Here is a 25092-nt window from a genome sequence, read left to right as displayed (position 1 = left end):
GGACAAGCAAACAGACGTCAGATTTTGTACCCACCTATAATTTGTGCATCTGTGAATTATAATACTGTGCACACTTTTATTGAATCAAGGTTTGGTCGTTTTGACGTGTTCTGCTACAGGCTTGCCATGGGCTGTTGTCCATGGTGCTGAACAGGTGGGTGGCGCTGCTGCCTTTTCAGAGGTTGCTGGCCTAGGTGGCGAGGTGCTGAACGGACAGATCCCCAGTGTACTTCGCCTACCAGGTATTATTTATTATTATTAATTCACCTGGGCGAACACAGTGAAGATAAACATTAAAGAAGTGCGCATGACCTCATTGTTATGGAGGTGGGTGTTGTCTCTCTCTTGGAGTTTCTCAGTTTACCACTGGAGCGAGACAAAAGCTCATCTATTGTGTCAGCTGCACCAAAGAAATGCTGGCTGGGAAGTGGCAATGCGTTTGTGGGAACATTTTTAATGGCCAGACAGTGGCGCCATTACTCTCCTGACACCAATGTGACAAATTTGTGTGAAGACCACGACGTACTTCACAATACAGTTTATGGTGGCTCTTGCATCTTGCTAACAAAGTTTTGGAAGTATTGACAAGTTTAAAAAAAGTAATATTCCTTTGACATTTCATGTGTGAATTTGAATTTGAAAAAACTGAAAGTGAGGTGTAGCCTAGCCCTAGGATACATGACATGCCACATATAGCCTACAGTAGGTCTACACAGAATCAAGAAGCTATATGGACTAGCACACCGGGGAGCCCTTTGCTATTTAACATCAGAAAATAGTGTCTACTCAATGACACAAATTATGTAAGCCTAAAGCACCGCATGTAACAGTATATTACATTGACTGACTGGAAGAACCCGATCTAATCAATAGCAATCATATATATTTTTGATTGGCATGATACTATTCCAGCTTCTCTCCAAAATAAACGGATTGGTTTCACAAACAGGCTATAATCTAATAATTGATTAGTGAGAGAAAAAAAACTATCAAAAATAACCCACGTGATTAAATTCGGCAATCATATTAGGTATTGAAAATAACAATTGAAAAAAATGATCAAGATAAAGACCGAGCCGAATGAGAGGCGTGTCTCAGAGGCGTAGCTGAATGATGGAGGGAGCTCACACATCTTCAGCTAAAGCAGGATAAGGAGTGTCAAAAGCGCACGATTTTTCTATAACTGCCCAAACGCTTGCGTCAGTATTCGATGAGCGACTGAATAGAAAGGAAAGCACCTCCTATCTTTGGCATCAAGGGGTTTAAATCAGAAAAACAGAGAGAGCGAGCGAGCTGCAGTGAAAAGGGGAGGACCTGGCTACATCAACACATCACGTATATTGTAAAATGTTATTGCTATAGAAGAACTCTAGCGTCAATGTATTTACTTGCATGCGTTACATGCGGGCATATTTAAATCCGCAGCATCACAACGGATCTGGGAAAGTAAACTTGAGGTAAGTTCGATTCATTTCAACTCAACACGTTCATCCATTCATTCATTCATTCACTCTTCATTCCCTCACTCATCCAGCCTACTGACTCATTCAACATTACCTCCATTGTTCAGTATCTGGTGGAAATGTATATTTGCCTTAGGTTACATTTTACAGCAATAATAGTGAGGCCAGTCCTTTACTGTGTGATAATATCCAACCTGGCCATAGGACGAGACACTGTAGCGACGCTTTCAAGACAAGTGTGGGTTAACATAACCTCTTTATGAATAAAAAAAGTAATCAGATGCGTCGGATTAGGGTCTGACCGACAACCACCTTTGCTTTCAAATGTGTGTTTGTGGTATACAGGACTCGAAACCCTGCATTTCTTTCTCAAAGTTAACCCCACAATACACTTTCCACATATAATCTTATTTTCTCAATAGGGTTTGGAATGATATTTAATTTCTGACTTCCCATAGTTTACCATTGTGCTGTTATGTAGGCATATCGCTGCTATAGTATGATATGGTCATCCATATGGGATGTGCTACAATGTGGAGTGTGTGTTTGTGTAGCCTAAAAGCGTGTGTGGGACTCGGGAGGAAGGGCTATCAATGTTTCGTTCATTCATTCAACAGTGTGGATGTCGCTGCCAAGCATTATGCCAGGGAATGAGTGATTGATGCTTTGATTTAATGCCGTTAAGTCGGTATCGCGGGCCCGTTAAGTCAAATTCTTGTGTGATTATCCAAGATGCGCGGTAGCAATTATGTCAGTCTTCTAAAAATCCGTGGGAGACTGACACTTCGTTATTTGCGTGGGCATGGCATAGAAGGGGGCAAGCCTGAGCAATGCTGCTTTGACGTAAGCTACTCTGTAGTATACCCACGTCTTTGTTGTATAAGAATGTTGTGACGTGCATAATACGTTCATGTTTGTGGGCTATAATGTCTGCATATATTCGATGAGGTTTACAGTGCCTTCAGAGAGTATTCACACCTATTTACTTAAAAAAAATGTTGTTGCGTTACAGCCTGTATTTAAAATGTATTAGATCACGATTTTTTAGTCACTGGCCTACACACAATACCCCATAATGTCAAAGTGGAATTATATATTTACAAATTAATTAAAAATGAAAAGCTGAAATGTTTTGAGTTGATAAGTATTCAACCCGATTGTTATGGCAAGCTTAAATAAGTTCAGGAGAAAAAATGGGCTTAACAAGTCACATAATAAGTTGCATGGACTCACTCTGTGTGCAATAATACTGTTTAACATGATTTTTGAATGACAACTTCAAACACAGATTCAACCACAAAGACCAGAAATGTTTTCCAATGTCTCTCAAAGGGCAGCTATTGGTAGATGGCTAAAAATCCAAAATTCAGACATTGAATATCCCTTTGAGCATGGTGAAGTTACTAATTACACTTTGGATGGTGTATCAATACACCCAGTCACTACTATGGTACAGGCGTACTTCCTAACTCAGCTGACAGAGAGGAAGGAAGCCGCTCAGGGATGTTGACTTTAAAACAGTTACAAAGTTTATTGGCTGTGATAGGAGAAGACTGAGGATGGATCAACAACATTGTAGTTACTCCACAATAACAGACTAAGCTAATTGACAGAGTGAAAAGAAGGAAGCCTGCACTGAATAAAAAATATTCCAAAACATGGGTCCTGTTTGCAACAAGGCACTAAAGTAATACTGCAAAAAAATGTGGCAAAGCAATGAACTGTTTGTCCTGAATACAAAGTGTTATGTTTGGGGCAAATCCGATACAATACATTACTGAGTACCACTCTCCATATTTTCAAGCATAGTGGTGGCTGCATCATGTTATGAGTATGCTTGTAATCATTATTAAGTACTGGGGAGTTTTTAGGATAAAAAGAAACAGAATGGAGCAAAGCACCGGCAAAATCCCAGAGGAAAACATGGTTCAGTCTGCTTTCCACCAGACACTAGGAGATTAATTCACCTTCAGCAGTACAATAACCTAAAACACAAGTCCAAATCTACACTGAAGTTGCTTACTAAGAAGACAGTGAATGTAGAAGACAGTGAATGTTCCTGAGTGGCCAAGTTACAGTTTTGACTTAAATCTGCTTGAAAATATATGGCAAGACCTGGACATGGTTGATTAGCAATGGTCAACAACCAATTTCAATCAATCAATCAATCAATTTTATTTTATATAGCCCTTCGTACATCAGATAATATCTCGAAGTGCTGTACAGAAACCCAGCCTAAAACCCCAAACAGCTAGAATGCAGGTGTAGAAGCACAATTTGACAGAGCTTGAAGAATTTTGAAAATAATAATGGGCAAATGTTGCTCAATCCAGGTGTGGAAAGCTCTTAGAGACTTACCCAGAAAGGCTCACATCTGTAATCGCTGCCAAAGGTGACTCAAGGGGTTTAATACTTATCTAATCAAGATATTAGTGTTTTATTGTTCATACATTTTTCACAAATGTTCGAATTTTTCTTCCGCTTTGACGTTAGAGTATTTTGTGTAGGTCGTTGACAAAAAATGGCAAATAAATACATTTTAATCTCACTTTGTAACACAACAAAATGTGGAAAAAGTCAAGTGATGTGAATACTTTCTGAAGGCATTCAAGGTTACCTGAGCAAATCCATGCAGATAACATAACGCAAAAGAATACAACGCTGAGGCTGAGGAATTTAACAGGTTTTCTGCAATGTTCACCTGTATTGCATTGGGACAGAACTCATTCTAGCAAATTAAACTGTTTCTTTGAAGTATTGGTATAATTTCTTATTCTTACTCAAAGAAAGTAGCCAAATACAGGTAGGTAATTTTCTTTGCTTATAGCTTTGAAGCACTGGTATAATTACATGTTAATACAGTGTTTGCACAGTACACTCTTAGAACATGAAAAGGTTCTCAATTTCTTCAAGGGTTCAGCAGGGGAACCTTTTCATCTGAGAACGTTAGAAAGACAGGGTTCTCAAAGGGTTCTTTGTTGAGTGAAAAGGTTCTTACCTGGAAACAAGGCCCGTTCTGCATGTATAACCGAATAACCCTTTATGGTTCTAGGTAGTGGATATAGGCTACAACATTATAGACCACTCCAAAGATGTAGCCTTACTGCTAGAACTACAATCAATCATTTCAACTTGTATACTACACTTGGACATTTTACATTGGAAATCAATGTAATTATTGTGAGAAACAGAAAGGGATTTTCAAGGCAAACATTTCCACATTGCCAGAAGCAATGGTAGCATGTGAGATGCATAAATTATGTACTGTAGGGGGTGAGACCCTCTTGAAGTGAACGATAAAGAGCCTGACTCTATAACTGCATGCATTAGCATGTGTTAGGAAAGTAGTGGGGCAATCGTCACAGCTTGATCACTAGCGTCCAGGGAATTATCAACCATTTTTATCACCACCAGCCAATAGGGAACCAGCTTCACATCAATGACCCCTGCATGGAATGCCTCTCAAGGGCCATAACACATTTTATTATCAATCTAAAATACAATCATATCTACTAGATAAACATTTCCTCAGACGTCACCAGCTGTTAAGAATCTATGAATGTTTTAACCATTTAATGATTTCATGTTTTTAATTGAAACTTTATTTAACTAGGCAAGTCAATTAAAAACAAATTCTTATTTACAATGACGGCCTACATCATATTACAATTACTTGTCCCCTGTTAACTTTTGGTTGATGTGTGACTTTTTTTTTACCATATCCAATCCTTTCAGATCTAAACATTGAGAGGTATGGAGGAACTAGGGGTTGTTCATGTTTCTAGATGGGTCTATCGTGTCATGGGGTTGTGGGGCAGGGGGTGGTTGCCACTATAAACCTGTAGTAGGGTATCATATGGGAGCTTTCGAAAGCATTGAAACTTAGTCCCAGTGGAGCAATCTGTCCAACGATTGAAAAAGGAGAAACACACACACACAAACTGAGAAAAGACAGTGGATACATCTAGCCAGGAGTCCAGCTCTCTTCTCTCATGTCCTCTGCCCACTTTTCTCAAGGCCACCACCTAAGTGTTGTATGGCAACATTTGGCTCAACCTACACCCGAGATCTGTAGTAATAATAGCATACAATATAGTACAGTATGTCATGTCAGCATTGTCTTTATTCTTTGGGAAATTCAACTGTAATTCATAGATCTAGAGATATTGTTCATATTCATTTCCATCAAAGAGTAACTACCCCCTATATCACTGTGTGTGTGTGTGTGTGTGTGTGTGTGCGTTGCCATGGTTTGGCAGTTATTCCTTACTAAAATGCACAGGAATCAAGAGATTTGAGGTTGGAATTATTTTTGCTATTCTCATGACATTCGAAATCCCCCTCTCTTGACATAATGTTGTTTATCAGACATTTTGGTCTGTCTACTACCTCCCCCACACCATTCGGGCAATACTGGTATGTACGGCACTTAATGTCTCTTGTAGATCTGAGTGGGTGTTTGTGTGTGTGTATCTGTGCAGATGGCCCATCTCCAAATGTTTGAATGGTCTTGTGGGAGTAACCAACATACAGTAGTGCATACTAATTCAAAGTCCTCCTTTATTCAAGCCTACAGATGCCTTCAATCAGAGATGAGACTGAATGTGGCTAGCAAGTTGTCAAATCTCGGTAGTGGTCCAAACATAGGAATTACCAAACTGTCACTGTCAGAAAGCGGTTAGTGAGGAAGAGTTTGGCGTAAATCCTTAAAATGTTCCCGTTGGGTTGTTGACCTCTCTGAAAAAGGATATGACATAGAAGGGTGTGGGCAGGTAACCATGGCAACTGAATGCTGACAGGGGTGATGACATGTTTATGCCCCCGTCCCCAAATACAAAGTCATTACCCCCTCCCTTTGTCTATCTCCCTTATGTGTACGCACCCACGCGCGCAACACACACTCTCTTCCCCTGTCATAGATTTTCCTCTGGGCCCTGTTGCCACAGTAACCAGAGAACTCCCAGAGATATGTCGGGGAAAAAACACAACGGAGAAATCCCAGAGCTGCAGAGGGAGGGAACACGCACGCACACACCTATACATAATAGCAAGATACACCAACACAGCAAGAACACCTGCCCACCCAGCTCGTCTGCTGTCGTCAAGTGGTTTGCACTTGTCACCGAGGGAGAGCATACATGGACCAAATCCGGGGACTAGATCGATTACCAGACCTTCAATTAGTCACTCTTCTAAATCTGTCTCTCACCGGGGGGAAAGGGACTGATGTCAAACATGAGCGACAAAAGCTCCTTCTGGAAATGCTACTTTGTGTGAAATTGCTTTGACGCTCTGTTCATACAGTAAATCAATATAACTAGAATCACAAACACTCTCCCTTTAAGACCAGAGGGATTTATTAGATTTATTTTGAAAGGTACTTATATATATTTTTTTTAAACACAAAGCACGTGTCAGGGAAACAATATTAGATGTCTATTAATTTTTGTCTAACTGGGAACAACAAGCTACGTGGTTAGTTTTCTCATATAAATCATGTCATAAAGGACAATGTAGCCATAGATTCACACGCCAGAAGAGGGCTTTCCAATCTTTCCCCATTGAAAGCAGTTTCAATCAATCCTGAACTCAAGCAATAACGACACATATAATTAAAAAATCTATTGAATTATAACCGAATTATAGTTCCCGTCCAAATGTTGAACAGTGGGCTCCTGGGCTATATGATCTGACAATCACCCCGCCACTTGAAATGGCCACCAGACATGTAGCAGTGTCCAGGCTGTCACTATGCATGATATCACAGGCAGATAGATGGGGGTGGAAGTACGGAAATGTCTCTGATGAGGGACCCAATCGCTCTACTGCTCCACATGGCCATCATAACCAACCCAGTAGCGTCTGGACACAGCTGTACAGCAGGCACTGGGGGAAACTGACAGAGACAGAGCAATAACTCAAACCCTAGGAGTGACCCAGCACCATTTCATTATATAGCAAACCTAACAAAACATTTGGAGTTGCTTTTGATGTTCATACAGGACATTAACATAGTGCTGTAAGCAAGAACCAACGCTTTTCACTGTTTGCTACAGAAGCATGAGGTCAACCTTTCTTTGCGTCAACCAAAACTGAAATTAGCCGTTATCTTTATAAGAACAGTTAGATGTAGGATCTTAATTTGATCACTCTTATTGCTGAGAATTTTCCTGCACAGCATCCATTAATTATAATCCACATTTCCTCTTGCTGCAGGATTATTTTCCTTCTTTATCAAACTGGTTCAAATTAAGATTCTACATCTGTATGTATGGATAGTAATTGGGCAGCAGATCACAAGATACTGTAAAGACTAAATATTTGTGTATTATGTATGTTGTGTAGTGGGGTTGTGCCGCATAGCATCATGGGGGTTGTATGTGTTGAGATGATCACATTCTGGACAAATGGTTCAACTGAATTACTGTCTCAAGGCATTACAAAAGATTGGAGACTATTCTGTCTGTAAAAAGTCGGGTTTTACAAGTTTAATTAAAAGTAATTTTTCATGGTACAGTCTAGGCTAATGTTAGCACAGTGTATTGCTAGCAGAGACAGTCTATCACAGTGCCATCCGTTTTGTTACTAAAGCACCTTATACGACCCATACGACCCACCACTGCGACCTGAATGCCCTAGTCGGCTGGCCCTCGCTACATGTTCGTCGTCAGACCCACTGGCTCCAGGTCATCTACAAGGCTATGCTAGGTAAAGTGCCGCCTTATCTCAGTTCACTGGTCACGATGGCTACACCCACCCGTAGCACGCGCTCCAGCAGGTGTATCTCATTGATCATCCCTAAAGCCAAAACCTCATTTGGACGCCTTTCCTTCCAGTTCTCTGCTGCCTGCGACTGGAACGAATTGCAAAAATCTCTGAAGTTGGAGACTTTTATCTCCCTCTACAACTTTAAAAATCTGCTATCCAAGCAGCTAACCGATCGCTGCAGCTGTACATAGTCCATCTGTAAACTACCCACCCAATTTACCTACCTCACCCCCATACTGCTTTTATTTATTTACTTTTCTGTTCTTTTGCACACCAGTATCTCTTCTTGCACATGATCATCTGATGATTTATCACTCCAGTGTTAATCTGCTAAATTGTAATTACTCGATTTATTGCCTACCTCATGCCTTTTGCACACATTGTATATAGATTCTCTTTTTTCTACCATGTTATTGACTTGTTTATTGTTTACTCCATGTGTAACTCTGTGTTGTTGTCTGTTCACACTGCTATGCTTTATCTTGGCCAGGTCGCAGTTGCAAATGAGAACTTGTTCTCAACTAGCCTACCTGGTTAAATAAAGGTGAAATAAAAAAATAAAAATAAATAAAAAAAAGTGCTTAGTCGAGTTAGCTAAGAGAGAGTTAGCATCATGGATTGCAGAAAAGGAGTCGAGGCGGACGTCGGAGTGGGAAAAAAAATATTAAGGCAGGAAAATACAGTATGGAACGGGCATATATTCAACTGTGTAGACAAACTTTAGAATAAAAAAATTGCTAAATGGGCAAACTTGAGGATGAAACGTCAGTGAGTGAAGTGAATGAAGATCGTGACTGAGGAAAATATTGCTGTGCTTGAAGACAATATTGAAGTGAGTGACAATCAGGAGCCTATTGAGAAATGTTAAATGGTTTCCACGTCACCAGGTTTAATAACAAAACATGCGCCAGTAGCATATATAGAATGCAAATGGGGAGTTTATTAGGGATTTTGGTACACTGGGGAAGAAGGGGGAATTCACCAATCACCTCAGTTCACAAGCCGTTCTTGTTGTCCGTTCCATTTTCCAGGGGTAATCCTCACACTCAGGGTGGAGCCAGCGGGCTGCAAGATATCTCCCCTCAATAACCACTCCCCTCACCTCTCCCTGCCGTCTGCCACAAACTATTTGTTCAGCACTTTTGAAATGTACAGCGACAGAATTCAGAACATGTGCCGTTCTTACAGTGTTCTCCCTGTACACCAAGTCAGAACTGTAGGATAAATAAGGGGGGCATATAAGCAGACAATGAAAACTCTTACAATATTCAATGATTATATTTCTCTAAAACAGGTTATAGGCTACATGTGCACCACCAAGTCAGAACAGTAGGCGAAATTAAGAGGGGAAAATAGACCAAACTATTAGGGTGAGGCACATGGGCTACTAACAGCTTACTACACAACATACAATTAGTATGTTGTGCTCACTTGAACAGGAAGGTGGTGCTGCGGTCCTTATGGGCAAATTTTGTCATCAAATTTTGTCATCAAAGTCTGTCATTCTCTGGATTTATGGTGCTTTCAAGACAACTGGGAACTCTGAAAAAACAAGGTTGAATCATGATGACGTCTGTGATCTTCAAGTCGTAGCTTTAGAAAGAGGCCCAAGTTCCCAACCTCCAATTCCTAGTTGGATGACCGTTCAAAACACAGTTCTGAGTTAACAGTTGTTTTGAGTGGGGCACAAATCATGCTTCATTGACAGCATGGCCAATATTGAATGTTTATAATTTTAAGCTTGGAAAAGAGACCCTTAATCCAGACTTGGGACCACACAGCCACTCCAATGAATAGCAGAATAATAATCGCTTTGCAATGCTTGCAGTTAGCCACTGATTACTTCCAAACCACTCATTGTACAATTTGTGATTTCCAACTTGTTGTGTAATGTTTATGTCCAATGAACGATGAGCACCGATACGTTTTATCTATAATTTCTATTCATTATTTCTCTTCATATGACAAGGATTAAAAAGGATTTGCCAGTAGATTGTCGACTTGATTCATGATGGTGACTGCTAGCTAAGATTTAGAAAGTATGATGTTGACATGATCAGTCCAATCAAAGCTACTGAAGATATAATGTGATTTGACGTCATTTTATCTGTGGCCAATGACCTTGAGCCTTCTTGGATGGGCACTTCTAATGTAATTCTATGGCAGCACCCAAGGGGCTTGAATTTTCGCACTCTGTCCTTAGACTCAGAGGTGACGTAGTGTCCCCATGAGTGACAGAACACTGAGCCAATCACGGCGCAACTAGAGAACATGACCAACACCTACGCTCCGTATTTTCCACTGGCTGCCCCACCACAGAAAGCACTGAGCTAGGCAGAAACACCTGTATTTTGGAGCTGCCTTACTCAATAAAGCAAAAAGAGACCATGTTTGTAAGCAGCTTTATTAACTCAATTATTTATTAACTTTTTTACATAGTTTGCAAACTGATATGTGACACGTATTAATGCCAAAATAACATGCAAAAAACAGGCAAGCCACAAAATGTAGCTAAAAAGTGTGGGGCTCACAACAAGTGGGGCTCTGACTCACCTGCCCTGAATGACGGGTCGCCACTGTTGCTGAAAGGTTTAGGTTTGACAGAAGAAATCAGGAAGAGGGAGAATCAGTGAAAATGTTTGCTTTAGAAACTATCAGAGCACTGTGATTTTAATGATGTTTTAAATGACACCATTAGAGACAGACTAGTATGTGGGCTATGGAGTGAAGCTACACAAAAGAGACTATTGAAGTCAGTGTGGAACTAGCTGCTAAAGAACCTCAGCAGACAGGGAAATCAGGACGAGTGCACACGAGTGGAACTGAAAATCAGAGACTGGGAAATCAAGGCATATGCTTCCACTGTGGCAAAGCGGGACATCTACAGTACATGGTGTAAGGACATGGATTGCTGAGCCTGTGGTAAAAAGGGCCACTATGCATAAGCCTGCAGAAACAAAAGGAGATTAAAGAAAGAGATGATCCTACGAAAGCAAAAGAGACATGTTCATGCTGTTGAGCAAGAGAACACAGAGGTGAGTGACTCAAATGAGGAAGTCACATTGAAAATAGTGACTGTGGGGGGGGGGGGGGGGGGGGCTGTATCTCTGTGTCAGACACAGTCTCCGAAAAGACACTGAAACACCTTCCACTTCAGCCAGTACACATCGTGTTTAGGATTACACAGGCTAAGAGGCATCCCTGAGGTCACAGTTCAGTTAAATGGACAAACTGAAGTTGCCACTCTACGTAATAAAAAGAGACTATCCATCACTACTGGGACGCTCGTGGCTGGAGAAAATCACACTGGACTGGCCATCGGCGCATACAATGACATGTCGAGACACAGGCCTACCCGCCATCTTAAAGAAACATGGAGGAGTCTTTAATGGAGAGCTGGGGAGCATGAAAGACATAATAGTGAAGCTTAGCTTAGGTCCTGCTGCTGGGCTGTTGCCTTCCTACGGCCTCCTCCACGTCTCCTGATGTTCTGGCCTGTCTCCTGGCAGCGCCTCCATGCTCTGGACACTACGCTGACAGACACAGCAAACCTTCTTGCCACAGCTCGCATTGATGTGCCATCCTGGATGAGCTGCACTACCTGAGCCACTTGTGCGGGTTGTAGACTCCGTCTCATGCTACCACTAGAGTGAGAGCACCACCAGCATTCAAAAGTGACCAAAACATCAGCCAGGAAGCATAGGAACTGAGAATTGGTCTGTGGTCACCACCTGCAGAATCACTCCTGTTTTGGGGGGTGTCTTGCTAATTGCCTATAATTTCCACCTTTTGTCTATTCCATTTGCACAACAGCATGTGAAATTTATTGTCAATCAGTGTTGCTTCCTAAGTGGACAGTTTGATTTCACAGAAGTGTGATTGACTTGGAGTTACATTGTGTTGTTTAAGTGTTCCCTTAATTTTTTTGAGCAGTGTACATCATACAGGGATGATATCTGTATTTTGAAAGGTACATATCTTGAAAACGTGATTGCTGACAATCAAAACATTTTGGGACGATGTCAACAATGGACTAATGAAACAAATACCAAAAGATAGTTTTGATTAGAGTTTTCCTTTAGGAAGGATAGTGGAATCAGGATATGTGGAGACTTTAAAGTCATGGTACACCTTGTGTTGTCTGCTGAGCAGGATCTGCTACTAAACATCGACAACCTTCTCGCAGGTTTAGCTGTGGGTCAAAAGTTTAGCAAAATCGACTTCTGCCAAGCCTACCTGCAGATGCACGTGGATGAAAAGTCAAAAGGAGCTGCTGACCCTCGTGACACACAAGGGACTCTTCAGGTACGCAAGGGACTCTTCAGGTACTGTCGTCTACCGGAATCACAAGTGCACCAGCGCTGTTTCAGAGGGCGATGGACCACATCTTGAGTGGATTGCCAGGAGTACAATGCTACCTGGATGACATTTTAGTTACTGGGAAAGACAATGAGGACCATCTCCGAAACTTGGATGCAATCTTACAGGCATCAAAGGACTACGGACTGCGAGTTTGTAAGGGCAAATGTGCATTCTTCCAATCCTCGGTTGAATACCTCAGGCACGTCATTGACGCTAGGGGCCTCCACAAGGCTCTGTCCAAGGTCAAGACTATCTTGGACGCCCCAGCTCCTCAGAACGTCAGCCAGCTACGTTCTTTCCTGGGGTTACTGAATTACTACGGACGTTTTATCCCGAGCATAGCAATGAAGCTGAAGCCGCTGTATCAGTTGCTTTGTCAGGACAAAACATGGAAATGAACAAAACAATGCGAGAAAATATTCGTGAAAACCAAGGAAACACTCATGAAATCTGAGGCATTGACACACTTTGACCTGTCATTGCCCATCCAACTAGCTTGTGATGCTAGTCCCAATGGTGTGGGAGCAGTTGTGTCCCATATCATGCCTTCCAGTGATGGGAAGCTGATCGCTTTTGCATCGAGGACAGAACAAAGCAGAAAGTAACTACAGTATGCACAGATTAAACGAGAAGCCCTAGACATAGTTTTTGGAGTGTGTAAGATTCACTAGTATCTATATGGGAGGAAGTTCACCCTTACAGATCATCGTCGGCTGACGAGCATCTTTAGACAGCATACTGGGATTCCGTCACTTGCAGCAAGCAGAATGCAAAGGTGGACTTTGTTATTGTCAACACACCTACGACATCAAATATCGCAAGTCAGAACTGCACTGCAACGCAGATGGACTTTCCAGGTTGCAACTACCTGTGGTTAAGCCGGAGTCACGTCAAGTTGACATCTTCTACTTTAGACAAATGGAAATGCACCAGTCACTTCAACACAAGTGCGGAGAACACCAGAAAGACCCAGTGTTACCTGAAGTGAAGGACATCGCCATCAAAGGCAGGGCCGCAGGAGATGCTGAGGAACTAAAACCCTACCGTTCCAGGAGAACTGAGCTGTCAGTACAGACCGGTTGTCTGCTGTGGGGGAGGAGAGTTATCATTCCACCTTCTCTGAGGAAACCAGTGTTGCACCAATTACACTCAGGTCATTGTGGAATGGTTCGCATGAAAGAGATCGAACAAAGCTACTTCTGGTGGCCTGGACTGGATGGAATCTTTGAGGAGAAAGCAAAAACACGTTCCTCATGTCAGAAGGTTCGCAATGTACCTCAAATTTCACCTCTTCATCCGTGGAATTGGCCGGAGGAAGCGTGGCAACACATACACGTCGACTTCGCAGGTCCATTCGAAGACAGAAGGTTTCTCGTGGTCATGGATGCTCATAGCAAGTGGCCAGAGGTCTACTACTGAAGAGAAGACCATCGAGGAGCTTGGAGAAGTGTTTAGTCGGGTTCACCAATCCATTTTGTTAGCGACAACAGACTGCAGCTAGTGTCCCAAGAAATGGCTATGTTTCTACAGATGAATGGCATACAACACATCAGCTCCGCACCGTATCATCTATCTACCAACAGGCTAGCAGAGATGTTCGTTCAGACCATGAAACATGCCTTAAAACCTGCTCAAGGAACACTGAACCAACTATTGAAAATCTTCCTGCTATCCTACAGGAACACTCCTCATGCAACCACCAAAGCCTCGCCTGCATCGCTACTCATGAAGAAAGAGCTATGCACAAGCTTCGACCTACTCAAACCTGTGAACGCAAAGGAGACGTCAACAGGGGAGTCAAGTCAAACATTGTGAACCGAGAGCAAAGGACAGAGCTTTCAATCCTGGAGAAACTGCCTTAGCTAGGAACTACCTCAAAGGATTCCTGCCACAGTCATTACTCAGACTCGTCCTGTGTCCTACACGGTCCACACTGCAGAGGACGTTGTCTGGAAAAGGCACACAGCTCAGTTACTGTTGAGTAACGCAATACTGACAGAACCACCAGTCATGAGTGGTCCAAAACTATTACTGGATGACACCATGACCTTGGAGGCTCACAGTAACCTTCTCAGGACTGTTATAAAACAATTTATGTAGGAGGTAAGGCGTTATGATTTGGGGTTATGCGTGTTGAGACGATCACATTCTGTATAAATGGCTGAACTGAATTCCTCTCTCCCGTACCATCATTATTTAATTGTTATAAAGACGTGGTTATGAAACCCAAAAGACATAACAATTTACTCATACGTCTATGATGATAGCCAAGTCTATTTGACCCAGTAAAGCAGTGGAGAGCTCAGTAGCTACGCGATGGCCTCCCGCTCTACTCGAACATGAATGAATCAGAGTGTTGTTTGATATGTTGGATAGGACCAGGTGTTGGTGGGAAGCATTGGCAGCTCCTCAGAGAACAATACAGTGATCACAGAGCTGTGTGGTGTACTTATCAAAGCCCAACTTCCAATAGAGAGAGAGAGCGGGGGGGGGCGAAGGAGAGAAAGAAAGGAAGGGAGAGAAAGGAAGATAAAAATAGAGTGAGTGTATGTGAGAGAGAGATAGAGAGAGGGAGAGATGGAGAAATCAACACCTCTTTTAGATGAACACAGAGAGGTGTCTGCTCTTACTGTGGAAACACCAAGGGCTCCCACATACTTCAAACAGAATGCTCGGAATGGAGTACCACAGGAGCCTTACTCTAGAGATTAATGCCAGAGCTCCAGCTAGCATCTGTCTGGTCCATGGGAATCCTTTGTCTGTAACACACAAGGCTCAGATACCCACGGGGGGAAATATGTCTCCTGCTGCTCAATGATCTGAAGGCACTTAATAGGTGGGAACAACATGGCAGGGTCTGGAAGTACAGTACATTCAAGTGATATTTTGCTCAGTTGCTCAGATGTTTTCAGACCTCAAATCTTCTCAAGATAGAGTGGATTATCCCTTTAACATAAATAGTAATGAGTTCCACAATATTGTTTCTACCTGCCCAGGCTTATTAACTCTTCCACTCCTTTTTTAAAATTTCGCCTAAAATGACATACCCAAATCTAACTGCCTGTAGCTCAGGACCTGAAGCAAGGATATGCATATTCTTGATACCATTTGAAAGGAAACACGTTGTAGTTTGTGGAAATGTGAAATCAATGTAGGAGAATATAACACATTAGATCTGGTAAAAGATAATACAAAGAAAAAAACATGTGTTTTTTTGTATCTTTTTGTATCATCATCTTTGAAATGCAAGAGAAAGGCCATAATGTATTCTTCCAGCCCAGGCACAATTTATATTTTGGCCACTAGATGGCAGCAGTGTATGCGCAAAGTTTTAGACTGATCCAATGAACCATTGTATTTCTGTTCAAAATGTTGTATTAAGACTGCCCAAATGTGCCTAATTGGTTTATTAAAAACTTTTCAAGTTCAACCTCATGCTAATCGCATTAGCCTACGTTAGCTCAACCATCCCGAGGGGGACCCACCGATCCTGTAGAGGTTTTGAAGATAAATATTCACAAGATAAGCACGGCATAGAACTCTGGTGGCTCAGTTATGGTGTGGGGTGCATTTTCCTGGCATGGTTTAGGTCCACGCAACCCCTAGAGGGCAAGGTAAACACCAATAAATACACAGCCATTCTGATCGATAACCTTCAACCTATGGTGAAGCATTTCTATCCTGATGGGAGTGGTCTCTTCCAGGAAGACAATGTCCCCATCCACAGGGCACGAGTGGTCACTGAATGGTTTGATGAGCATAAAAACGATGTAAACCATATGCCATGGCCACCTCCGTCACCAGCTCTTAACCCAATTGAGCACTTATGGGAAATTCTGGAGTGGCACTTGAGAAAGCGTATTCCACAACCATCAACAAAACACCAAATTATGGAATTTATTGTGGAAGTGGTGTCGCATACCTCCAATAGAGCTCCAGACACTTGTGGAATCTATGCCAAGGCACAATGAAGCTGTTCTGGCCGCTCGTGATGGCCCAACGCCCTACTAAGACACTATATGTTGGTGTTTCTTTGAGTGTTTTTAACGACACAGAACTGATACCGATCACTTGATTAAGTGACAGATAGGGACATGATCAAAGAAGCATTTTGCCAGCTATGTTTGAGCAAGTCCCCCAACCAAAACCTTGAATTGGTCATTTTGACTCTAGATCCGCACTGTTCTTCCTCTTAGTCTCTCACTCAGTCATCTTTCCACTCAATTGCAATCTGTCAGCCCTCCCCAGGCTTAGCCCCCTTTCATTCCACCTTATTTCTCCACCACCTCCATACCCACAGCAAGATGAATGACTCCCTAATGCAATCTGACTGTAATGTTGATGGCAGATGACACACACAATCTCTCTCTCTCTCTCTCTCTCTCGCTCACACACACACCAGTGCAATTCTTATTTGCATGTCTGAAAGTGCTCTCATGTGACTGATTGGGTATTGAACCTGGGTTATCTGTCGCCGCAGGATTGTGTTAGCCCTCTGAGCTAAAGCCTAGGCAAGGTTATTCATCATGCAAGCATAGCTTACTGAACCACCTCCATCACAGTCATTGTCATGCACCTGAGCTCACATCTGAAAATGCAATAGTCCTACATAACACCCCAACTGTGAAGCTATAGTATTGCTTTTCCTAACATCCATTTGTATCCATTACCACTGAGCATTAAGATCAATGGTACATGTAATCCATTTTCAATGGCTATTTGGATCAGTCTATTGTGCCGATGTGTTCCATACCTTACCATTCTCTGGCATTATTGCAAGGCAGTCCTCATGGAACATTGGACCCCACAAAAAATAGCCTAGTCTGAGATGTGTTCTTTTGCTTGCCGTGACAATCTACATAGGAGCTGGCAAGACAGCACAAACAGATGTGGGCCCGGGCTACACAAACACACATTTGATGACAATGTGCTTGGCCTCTGCTTCCCACTGCACTGTGCTTTCATAGATCTGAGAGCCCATCAATTAACTGCCTCTCCTGTGTCTTGTTCAGGTTAATGATAATCTATGATGGCAAGCCTGGCTTTAAAGGGACCAGCTTGTTGCACTGTTTATCTCAGTCGAGGGTCTCTGAGATATTGTTCAAGTGCACAAGAAGATAGCGAGGATGCTATTTAGAAAAGAAAATGTATGCTTTCTCGAGATCAAGCTCACTGTTTGTCATGATTATGCTATTGTGTTGTGTACGATCTCACTCTAATGTGATTGTAGTGGGGATATTTGTATTGCCTTGTCCCAGCTGGCAAAAGTGATTGAAATGACATCATGTCAACCAACTACTCCTGCTGGGGTAGCTTCAACTACAAGGTGAATTCCAATCAACATAGTTGAATGGCATTCATGTTTTTTCTGATACTGCTTCTGAGCCCATCCTTTGATGACCATTCCTGACCTTCTCTTCCTTCTCTTCCTCAGGTCTTAGGAAACAGATAATAACAGGGATCCCAACCCCCCCCCAACATGCCGGAGCAGAGCAATGACTACCGTGTTGTGGTGTTTGGGGCTGGCGGTGTGGGCAAGAGCTCCTTGGTCCTTCGCTTTGTCAAGGGAACCTTCCGGGACACCTACATCCCCACTGTGGAGGACACCTACCGCCAGGTGATCAGCTGTGACAAGAGCGTGTGCACCCTCCAGATCACCGACACCACGGGCAGCCACCAGTTCCCCGCCATGCAGCGGCTGTCCATCTCCAAGGGCCACGCCTTCATCTTGGTCTACTCCGTCACCAGCCGCCAGTCTCTGGAGGAGCTCAAGCCCATCTACCAGCAGGTGCTGGCCATCAAGGGCAGCGTGGACGCCATCCCCGTCATGCTGGTGGGCAACAAGAGCGACGAGACCCAGCGTGAGGTGGAGACCAAGGATGGTGAGGCGCAGGCGACAGCATGGAAGTGTGCCTTCATGGAAACCTCGGCCAAGATGAACTGCAACGTCAAGGAGCTCTTCCAGGAGCTGCTCACCCTGGAGAAGAAGAGGAACATGAGTCTGAGCGTCGACGGCAAGCGCTCCGGCAAGCAGAAGCATGCCGACAAGCTTAAGGGCAAGTGCAGCATCATGTAGGGAGGGAGAGGTGATGCCTGACCCCTAAGGAGGAAAGACAGAGGTTGGGGAGGGTAGTGGTGGTGGTGGTGGTGGAAAGGGTGGGCATTCTTGAAGAGACTCACTTCGAGGAATGGAGGGAAGGTTGGGGTGGGGGTGGAATGGGGGTCGTCTGAGAGGGATTTTGTTATCCCGAAAGAGGAAACCCCCCCCTTACTTTATACCACTACCCCCATCTCCACCTTTCCCCCACTCTGCTCATACCATTAACCAGGAATCTCCCCTAGGGCACAGTCAACCCGTCTGTCTCACTGGTTTTGATTTGGAGGTTTGCCTCTCCATCAAAAAATGTATGCCACTGAAGGCCCGAATAGAAAAGTTTGGGACACAAGAGTCAAGTTCTAAGAGAAGGTCAAATATTGATGCATCTCTGCTGTGATGGGAAAAAGGAAAGAATATGGAGCCCTGAGAATTCATATCCTGTTCAGGGTATAATGACAAAAAAGGGGAACTCCCTACACAGTGCCCATTTCAATATTATTCACTCCACGTACGCCCTCTTTTCCCTATAGCTGTCTGTCTCCTGCTAATATGAGATAGCCACCTGACTCTTATGATTGTGAAAGGGAATAGGGTGGATTTGCGGGAGATGAGAGGGAATCAAGTTTAATGTGAAAGTAATGGAAACATGACTTTCATCAATTCAAGTACATTTCCATAAGCACAAGTTGGACTTTTGCCCTTCAGTCTCTCTGTATTTACCTGGTAATTGGATGGGAGTTGAGAACTAGACATTGTCATCAATAAAGGGCTCTATTCAATCTGTATAGCAGAAGTTCAGCATTACAGCATCATTTACATTTAGAGGCAATGTTCTGGCGTTAGAGGAGACTGAAATTCACGGTAAACGCTGCATACAGTGCTTTCGGAAAGTATTCAGACCCCTTGACTTTTTCAACAAACAAACAAAAATATTCATAAATCTTCACACAATGCCCCATAATGACAAAGCAAAAACAGATTTTTAGAAATGCTTGCAAAAAAAAAAAAAAAATAAAATAAAAAAAATGTCACATTTACAATTTACATTGCAAAAATGTTTAAGAACCTGTTTTTACTTTGTCATTACGGGGCATTGTGTGTAAATTGATGAGGATTTTTATTTATGTAATCCATTTTAGAATAAGGCTGTAATGTAACAAAATGTGGAAAAAGGGAAGGGGTCTGAATACATTCCGAATGCGCTGTATGGTGGCTCAATCGGAAATGACCTTTACATTTCTATCGCTGCAGTAATACAGATTGAATAGAGCCCCAAGTTGTTGACGGAAAGTTGTTGATTCATTATACAGTGCATTCTGACATTTTTCAGACCCCTTGACTTTTTCCACCTTTTGTTACGTTACAACCGTATTCAAACATTTAAAACAGGCTTTTAGAAATTTTAGCAAAGTTATTAAAAATAAAAAGCTGAAATATCATATTTACATAAGTATTCAGACCCTTTACTCAGTACTTTGCTGAAGCAATTACAGTCTTGAGTCTTCTTGGGTATGACGCTACAAGCTTGGCACACCTGTATTTGGGGAGTTTCTCCCATTCTTTTGTGCAGATCCTCTCAAGCTCTGTCAGGTTGGATGGGGGAGCATCGCTGCACAGCTATGCACAGCTAGGTCTCTCCAGAGATGTTTGAGATCGGGTTCAAGTCCGGGCTCTGGCTGGGCCACTGAAGGACATTCAGAAACTTGTCCCGAAGGCACTCCTGCATTGTCTTGGCTGTGTGCTTAGGGTCGTTGTCCTGTTGGAAGGTGAACCTTCGCCCCAGTCTGAAGTTCTGAGCACTCTGGAGCAGGTTTCATCAGGGCTCTCTCTGTACTTTGCTCCATTCATCTTTCCCTTGATCCTGACTAGTCTCCCAGTCCCTGCCGGTGAAAAACATCCCCACAGCATGATGCTGCCACCACCTTGCTTCACCGTAGGGATGGCGCCAGGTTTCCTCCAGACGTGATGTTTGGCATTCAGGCCAAAGAGTTCAATCTTGGTTTCAGCAGACTAGAGAATCTTGTTTCTCATGGTCTGAGAGTCTTTAGGTGCCTTTTGGAAAACTCCAAGCGGGCTGTGCCTTTTACTGAGGAGTGGCTTCCGTCTGGCCACCATAAAGGCCTGGTTGATGGAGTGCTGCAGAGATGATTGTCCTTCTAGAAGATTCTCCCATCTCCACAGAGGAACGCTGGAGCTCCTTCAGAGTGACCATGGTGGTTCTTGGTGGTTCTTGGTCACCTCCCTGACCAAGGCCCTTCTCCTCAGATTCCTCAGTTTGGCCGGGCGGCTAGCTCTAGGAAGAATCTTGATCGTTCCAAACTTCTTCCATATAAGAATGATGGAGGCCACTGTGTTCTTGGGGACCTTCAATGCTGCAGAAATGTTTTGGTGTCCTTCCCCAGATCTGTGTTGACACAATCCTGTCTCCGAGCTCTACGGACAATTCCTTCGACCTCATTGCTTGGTTCCTGCTCTGGCATGCACTGTCAACTGTGGGACCTTATTTAGAAAGGTGTGTGCCTTTCCAAATCATGTCCAATCAATTGAATTTACCACAGGTGGACTCCAGTCAAGTTGTAGAAACATCTCTCGGATGATCAATGGAACCAAATTGTACCTAAGCTCAATTTCGAGTCTCATAGCAAAGGGTCTGAATACTTGTGTAAATATTTTTTTTATTTGAATTACATTTGCTAAAATGTCTAAAAACCTGTTTTCGCTCTGTCATTATGGGGTATTGTATGTAGATTGAGGAGGAAAATATTTATTTAATCAATTTTAGAATAAGGCTGGAATGTAATAAAATGTGTAAAAAGTAAAAGTGTCTGAATACTTTCCGAATGCACTGTATATTACAGGTACAGGTTAGGCCTATCAAAGGTTGCTAATTAACAGTAGCATGTGTAGTAATAAAAATATAGGAAATATAGCTGCAAGTGGTCTCTGCATTTTGCTGTACATTTGAAATGCCTTTCCTACCAGTTGACTTGACATGTTGTATCATTTCAACATTTAAGTGAGCTTTAGCCAAACAAAGCACAAACAAATAACAAAAGCAACAAGCAGTCAAAGCACGTTCGAAATGTAAACGTTTTTGAATAAATGTAATTCATCTCTATAGCACAAATATTTGGACCCTCATATCATTAAATTAGGTGTCTATATCAATGTTGATCACATTATATGCCTATCTTCTGTTAATTTACTGTATAATATACTGTAAATAATATATTTTATGCTCCAACTGCTCATATTGTCTTGCTTTGCCTCTCCTCCCTATTGAATATTTGTTGCAATCCAAAAATCACATGCCATTGCTTTAGCAATATGACAGCACTTTGAGGATTTGGAGTACAGTGACATTTGATCTTTTGGTAAACCCTTTGAAGTGCTCTGGATGAATAATTTCACTTGAGGGTATTTTGCAATTTGAATCATATAAAGGAACTGCCAAATAAAGACAACTAAATGTACATATAATTGGTAATTGGTCAATTTACATGCACACTGTTACATGCAATGTCTAAAGCAGTGATGTAGTGGTAATAAAATAGGTAGGTAAACTCTGATTGCCAGTCGCAGTGAGAAAAGTAACTCTCCCTATATTTTCAAAGCATTTGCCCCCAAAAGGCGGGCAAACTGTTGTGCAAAAAAAGTGGGTAAATTTCCTTTACTTGCGTTTACACTCCTCTACACCACTAGTTTAAAGAATGAGTCCTGCAGGAGTAAGTACATGATTATTTTACTTAGAGAAATACTTGCTCTTAGGTGTGCTGTACCCTTTCATTCATTGCCTAATATGAATAGAATGATAGAACATTTATCCAACACTAACCCCTCATCCCAATAGATGTGCCTATCTTTTCAACAGCCTGACTGTTTTATATTCAGTTAGTTCCCAGAAAGAAAATTACACCCGTCATTCCTGTACACGTTCACTGTTTCCTCCCTGACAGTGCTGCTATAACGGCACCATGATTACATTGTAGATGTTATTCTACTCCGTCTGAATACTGACTCGTCGTGTCATCCATTATTGAAGCAGAGGGAGGTTCTGTGCAGCAGCTGCAGCTGGATGGATGATGGCTACCGAACAAGCTGTCTTCTTCATTGATTGGCTAGCGGCGAAAAAGCCCACGAGTCCGGCGGTTGGAAGGAGCAGGCTGAAATCAATGGGGGGATTTGCTCGGAGGATTGGACAGGTTGCAGGGCAATAGTGTTTTATCACTGCAGAGAACGAGCACGAGCTGCCATCGGGATGCTTACTAAGTAGAGGAGAGAGAGAGAGGAAGAAGCCAACAGACAGCTATAAGGGGATTACACAGGACCAATGGGCCGTAGTAGTAGCCTAGCCAGGAGGACAATGTGTACACTACAGTATACAGGGTTACAGAGTGTCACTGTTTCACCAACAGATACAGATTCAAGGCTGTCGTACCCTATCATTAGCAACACATGACTGACTCCAATGTGCTCTGACTGGGGAAGGGTCAAGAAGAGATGTTCCCCATGACATTTTTCAGTGTTGCTTTATATTAACGCCATCATCCAGAGATACAATATTATGGACAGAGGAGTAACACCTAAGTGTAGTTACCTCTGTATTTATTTTGATTTGATCAGATGACGAGATCCTTTTCAGGGCATGACAAAAATAGCATTCTTCCTGCCCTGCAGACAGAGTCCTTAATGTACATATCAGAGAGAGGCATGTTCGTTCTATGTAGCATATATCGTAACGCGCCGCTGTATTTCTGGGTGAGAATGACACCACATCCAGGTCACACACTACACAGGATCGGGAGTGACTTATGCTTTCAAAATCGTACAATCTCATGCAATTTTCTATCATAATCTTTTTACGGATTTGGGATGCTTGACATCTTGAGTTTTCAATATTATAGATTTTTCCACTATACCACAAGGTGCTTAATTCAGTTGTAATTTTTCGTTTTGTTTTGCTTGGCAGCCATCTTTGCTATTTGTTACTGTAGTCATATTTTTGGGGGGAGAGATGTCTCACATTTGCGTGATCCCTCATTAAACCCTCGCCTAAAAATGAGTAATCCTTCAATTCCTGCTGAAAAATTACTGTGCAGTGACTAAAACAGAATGAAATTTGTAGATTGCACAAAATATGCAGCCAGCCTCCTTTGAGTGGCACTGATGTTTACATGCTTTATCAAACCCGTTATTATTTTTTTATCCCCATATAACATATCCATATTACTTATTTTTTTACCCTACCACAACAACAACAACACTTCTTCTACTGCTATTTACAGCCACAGACTAACCCATCTTACCCAGTACACTACCAATTGACTATTTCCTTTTGTAATACATCCTATTCTACTGTGATGTTTTACGAGGGTCTTGAACCTCTCTAAATGTTTTACAGAGATTGCCCTAAAAATACATACTTTACCTAAGAGTTTAATCATTTTTTCCATTGATTGATAGTATTTTTTTTCCCTACTCTCCTAACAGTACTGTTTGTAGGTCCATCTGAACACAGTCATTATGACCTAAAAAACATTCCTGGACTTTACTCGGGCCTGGCTCCCTGAGGGGGAAAATTGTGCTTGAAACTTGTGCCACCTCAGTTTTAGTTTTATTGCCAAAAGGTTCAAACGATTGAGTGACAGGTTGGAGCAAAATCTGTATATCCGCAACACAGTGTCAGCACAATGGACAGAGCGTGCCGCTGTGTGAGTTGGGAGGCTATGGAAACCCACTGGGGTGGTTATGTAGGACTCATTTGGGTTTCCATAAAAAAGTGGGGGGAAAACGCTTCTCATCTGTGGTAGGCTAAGTAAATAACGGGATATGCCTCCAGGCGGTGTCAAGTTTACTGTTGAAGTTGCTTCACTCAACTCTGCCTCACTCCCCACCACTACAGAGTTTAGTTTGCTAGCTTCTTAGCTAGCTGTAAAAAGCGGTAGTGTTATAAATCTTAGCCTGTTTAGCTAGCTCGAACCAGCTAATCTGCCAGGGTGGATATCAGAAATTGGCTTTGCCAAATTACCCAAACAAAGCCAACGGAGAAAAAGAGCGATGAGCAGCAGTAGCATTAAACCCCCAAGGCCACCACCAAGACCAGCAGTGATGATGCTGCCGTGATCCAGCTAGCAGAGCCTACCCACTCTTCCACAAGCGCTGCCAGGATAATGGCGCCACAACCCCTTCCACCTCCGACTGTTCCTGACAATCTTGGAACAGAGGAGGCAGCCCAGGTTAGCCTAGAATCCTAACAGCCACAGATTTTCTGTCCAGAAGTATTCATATAATAGCTGTTGGTTAATAGGAAGAGAGTGGCTGCAATACTCGGTTACTGCAGATACGGCATTATGTTGGGTCCAATGCTAACGCAGACAAGGCCGCCACAAAGAGCTGGGTATT

At 42.6% G+C, this 25092-nt stretch overlaps 1 protein-coding gene across 1 annotated transcript; it reads left to right on the top strand.

The window, feature by feature from the left end:
• The first annotated feature begins 1078 nt into the window (after positions 1 to 1078).
• diras1a (DIRAS family, GTP-binding RAS-like 1a) lies at positions 1079 to 21934 on the top strand. The gene is made up of 2 exons (XM_055862017.1): positions 1079 to 1457; positions 18028 to 21934. The coding sequence occupies exon 2, from the start codon at positions 18073 to 18075 to the stop codon at positions 18667 to 18669; it is 597 nt and encodes a 198-aa protein (XP_055717992.1). The 5' UTR covers positions 1079 to 1457; positions 18028 to 18072; the 3' UTR covers positions 18670 to 21934.
• Positions 21935 to 25092: the final 3158 nt, after the last annotated feature.

Source organism: Salvelinus fontinalis, chromosome 14 (assembly GCF_029448725.1).
Source record: "Salvelinus fontinalis isolate EN_2023a chromosome 14, ASM2944872v1, whole genome shotgun sequence".
NCBI classification, from domain to species: domain Eukaryota; kingdom Metazoa; phylum Chordata; class Actinopteri; order Salmoniformes; family Salmonidae; genus Salvelinus; species Salvelinus fontinalis.
Note: the sequence above shows the minus strand (reverse complement) of the source record. Positions and strands in the feature narration are given on the sequence as shown.

What these genes read in the sequence shown, in the direction of transcription:
- diras1a (XM_055862017.1), top strand. Translation starts at nt 18,073, where the DNA reads ATGCCGGAGCAGAGCAATGACTACCGTGTTGTGGTGTTTGGGGCTGGC.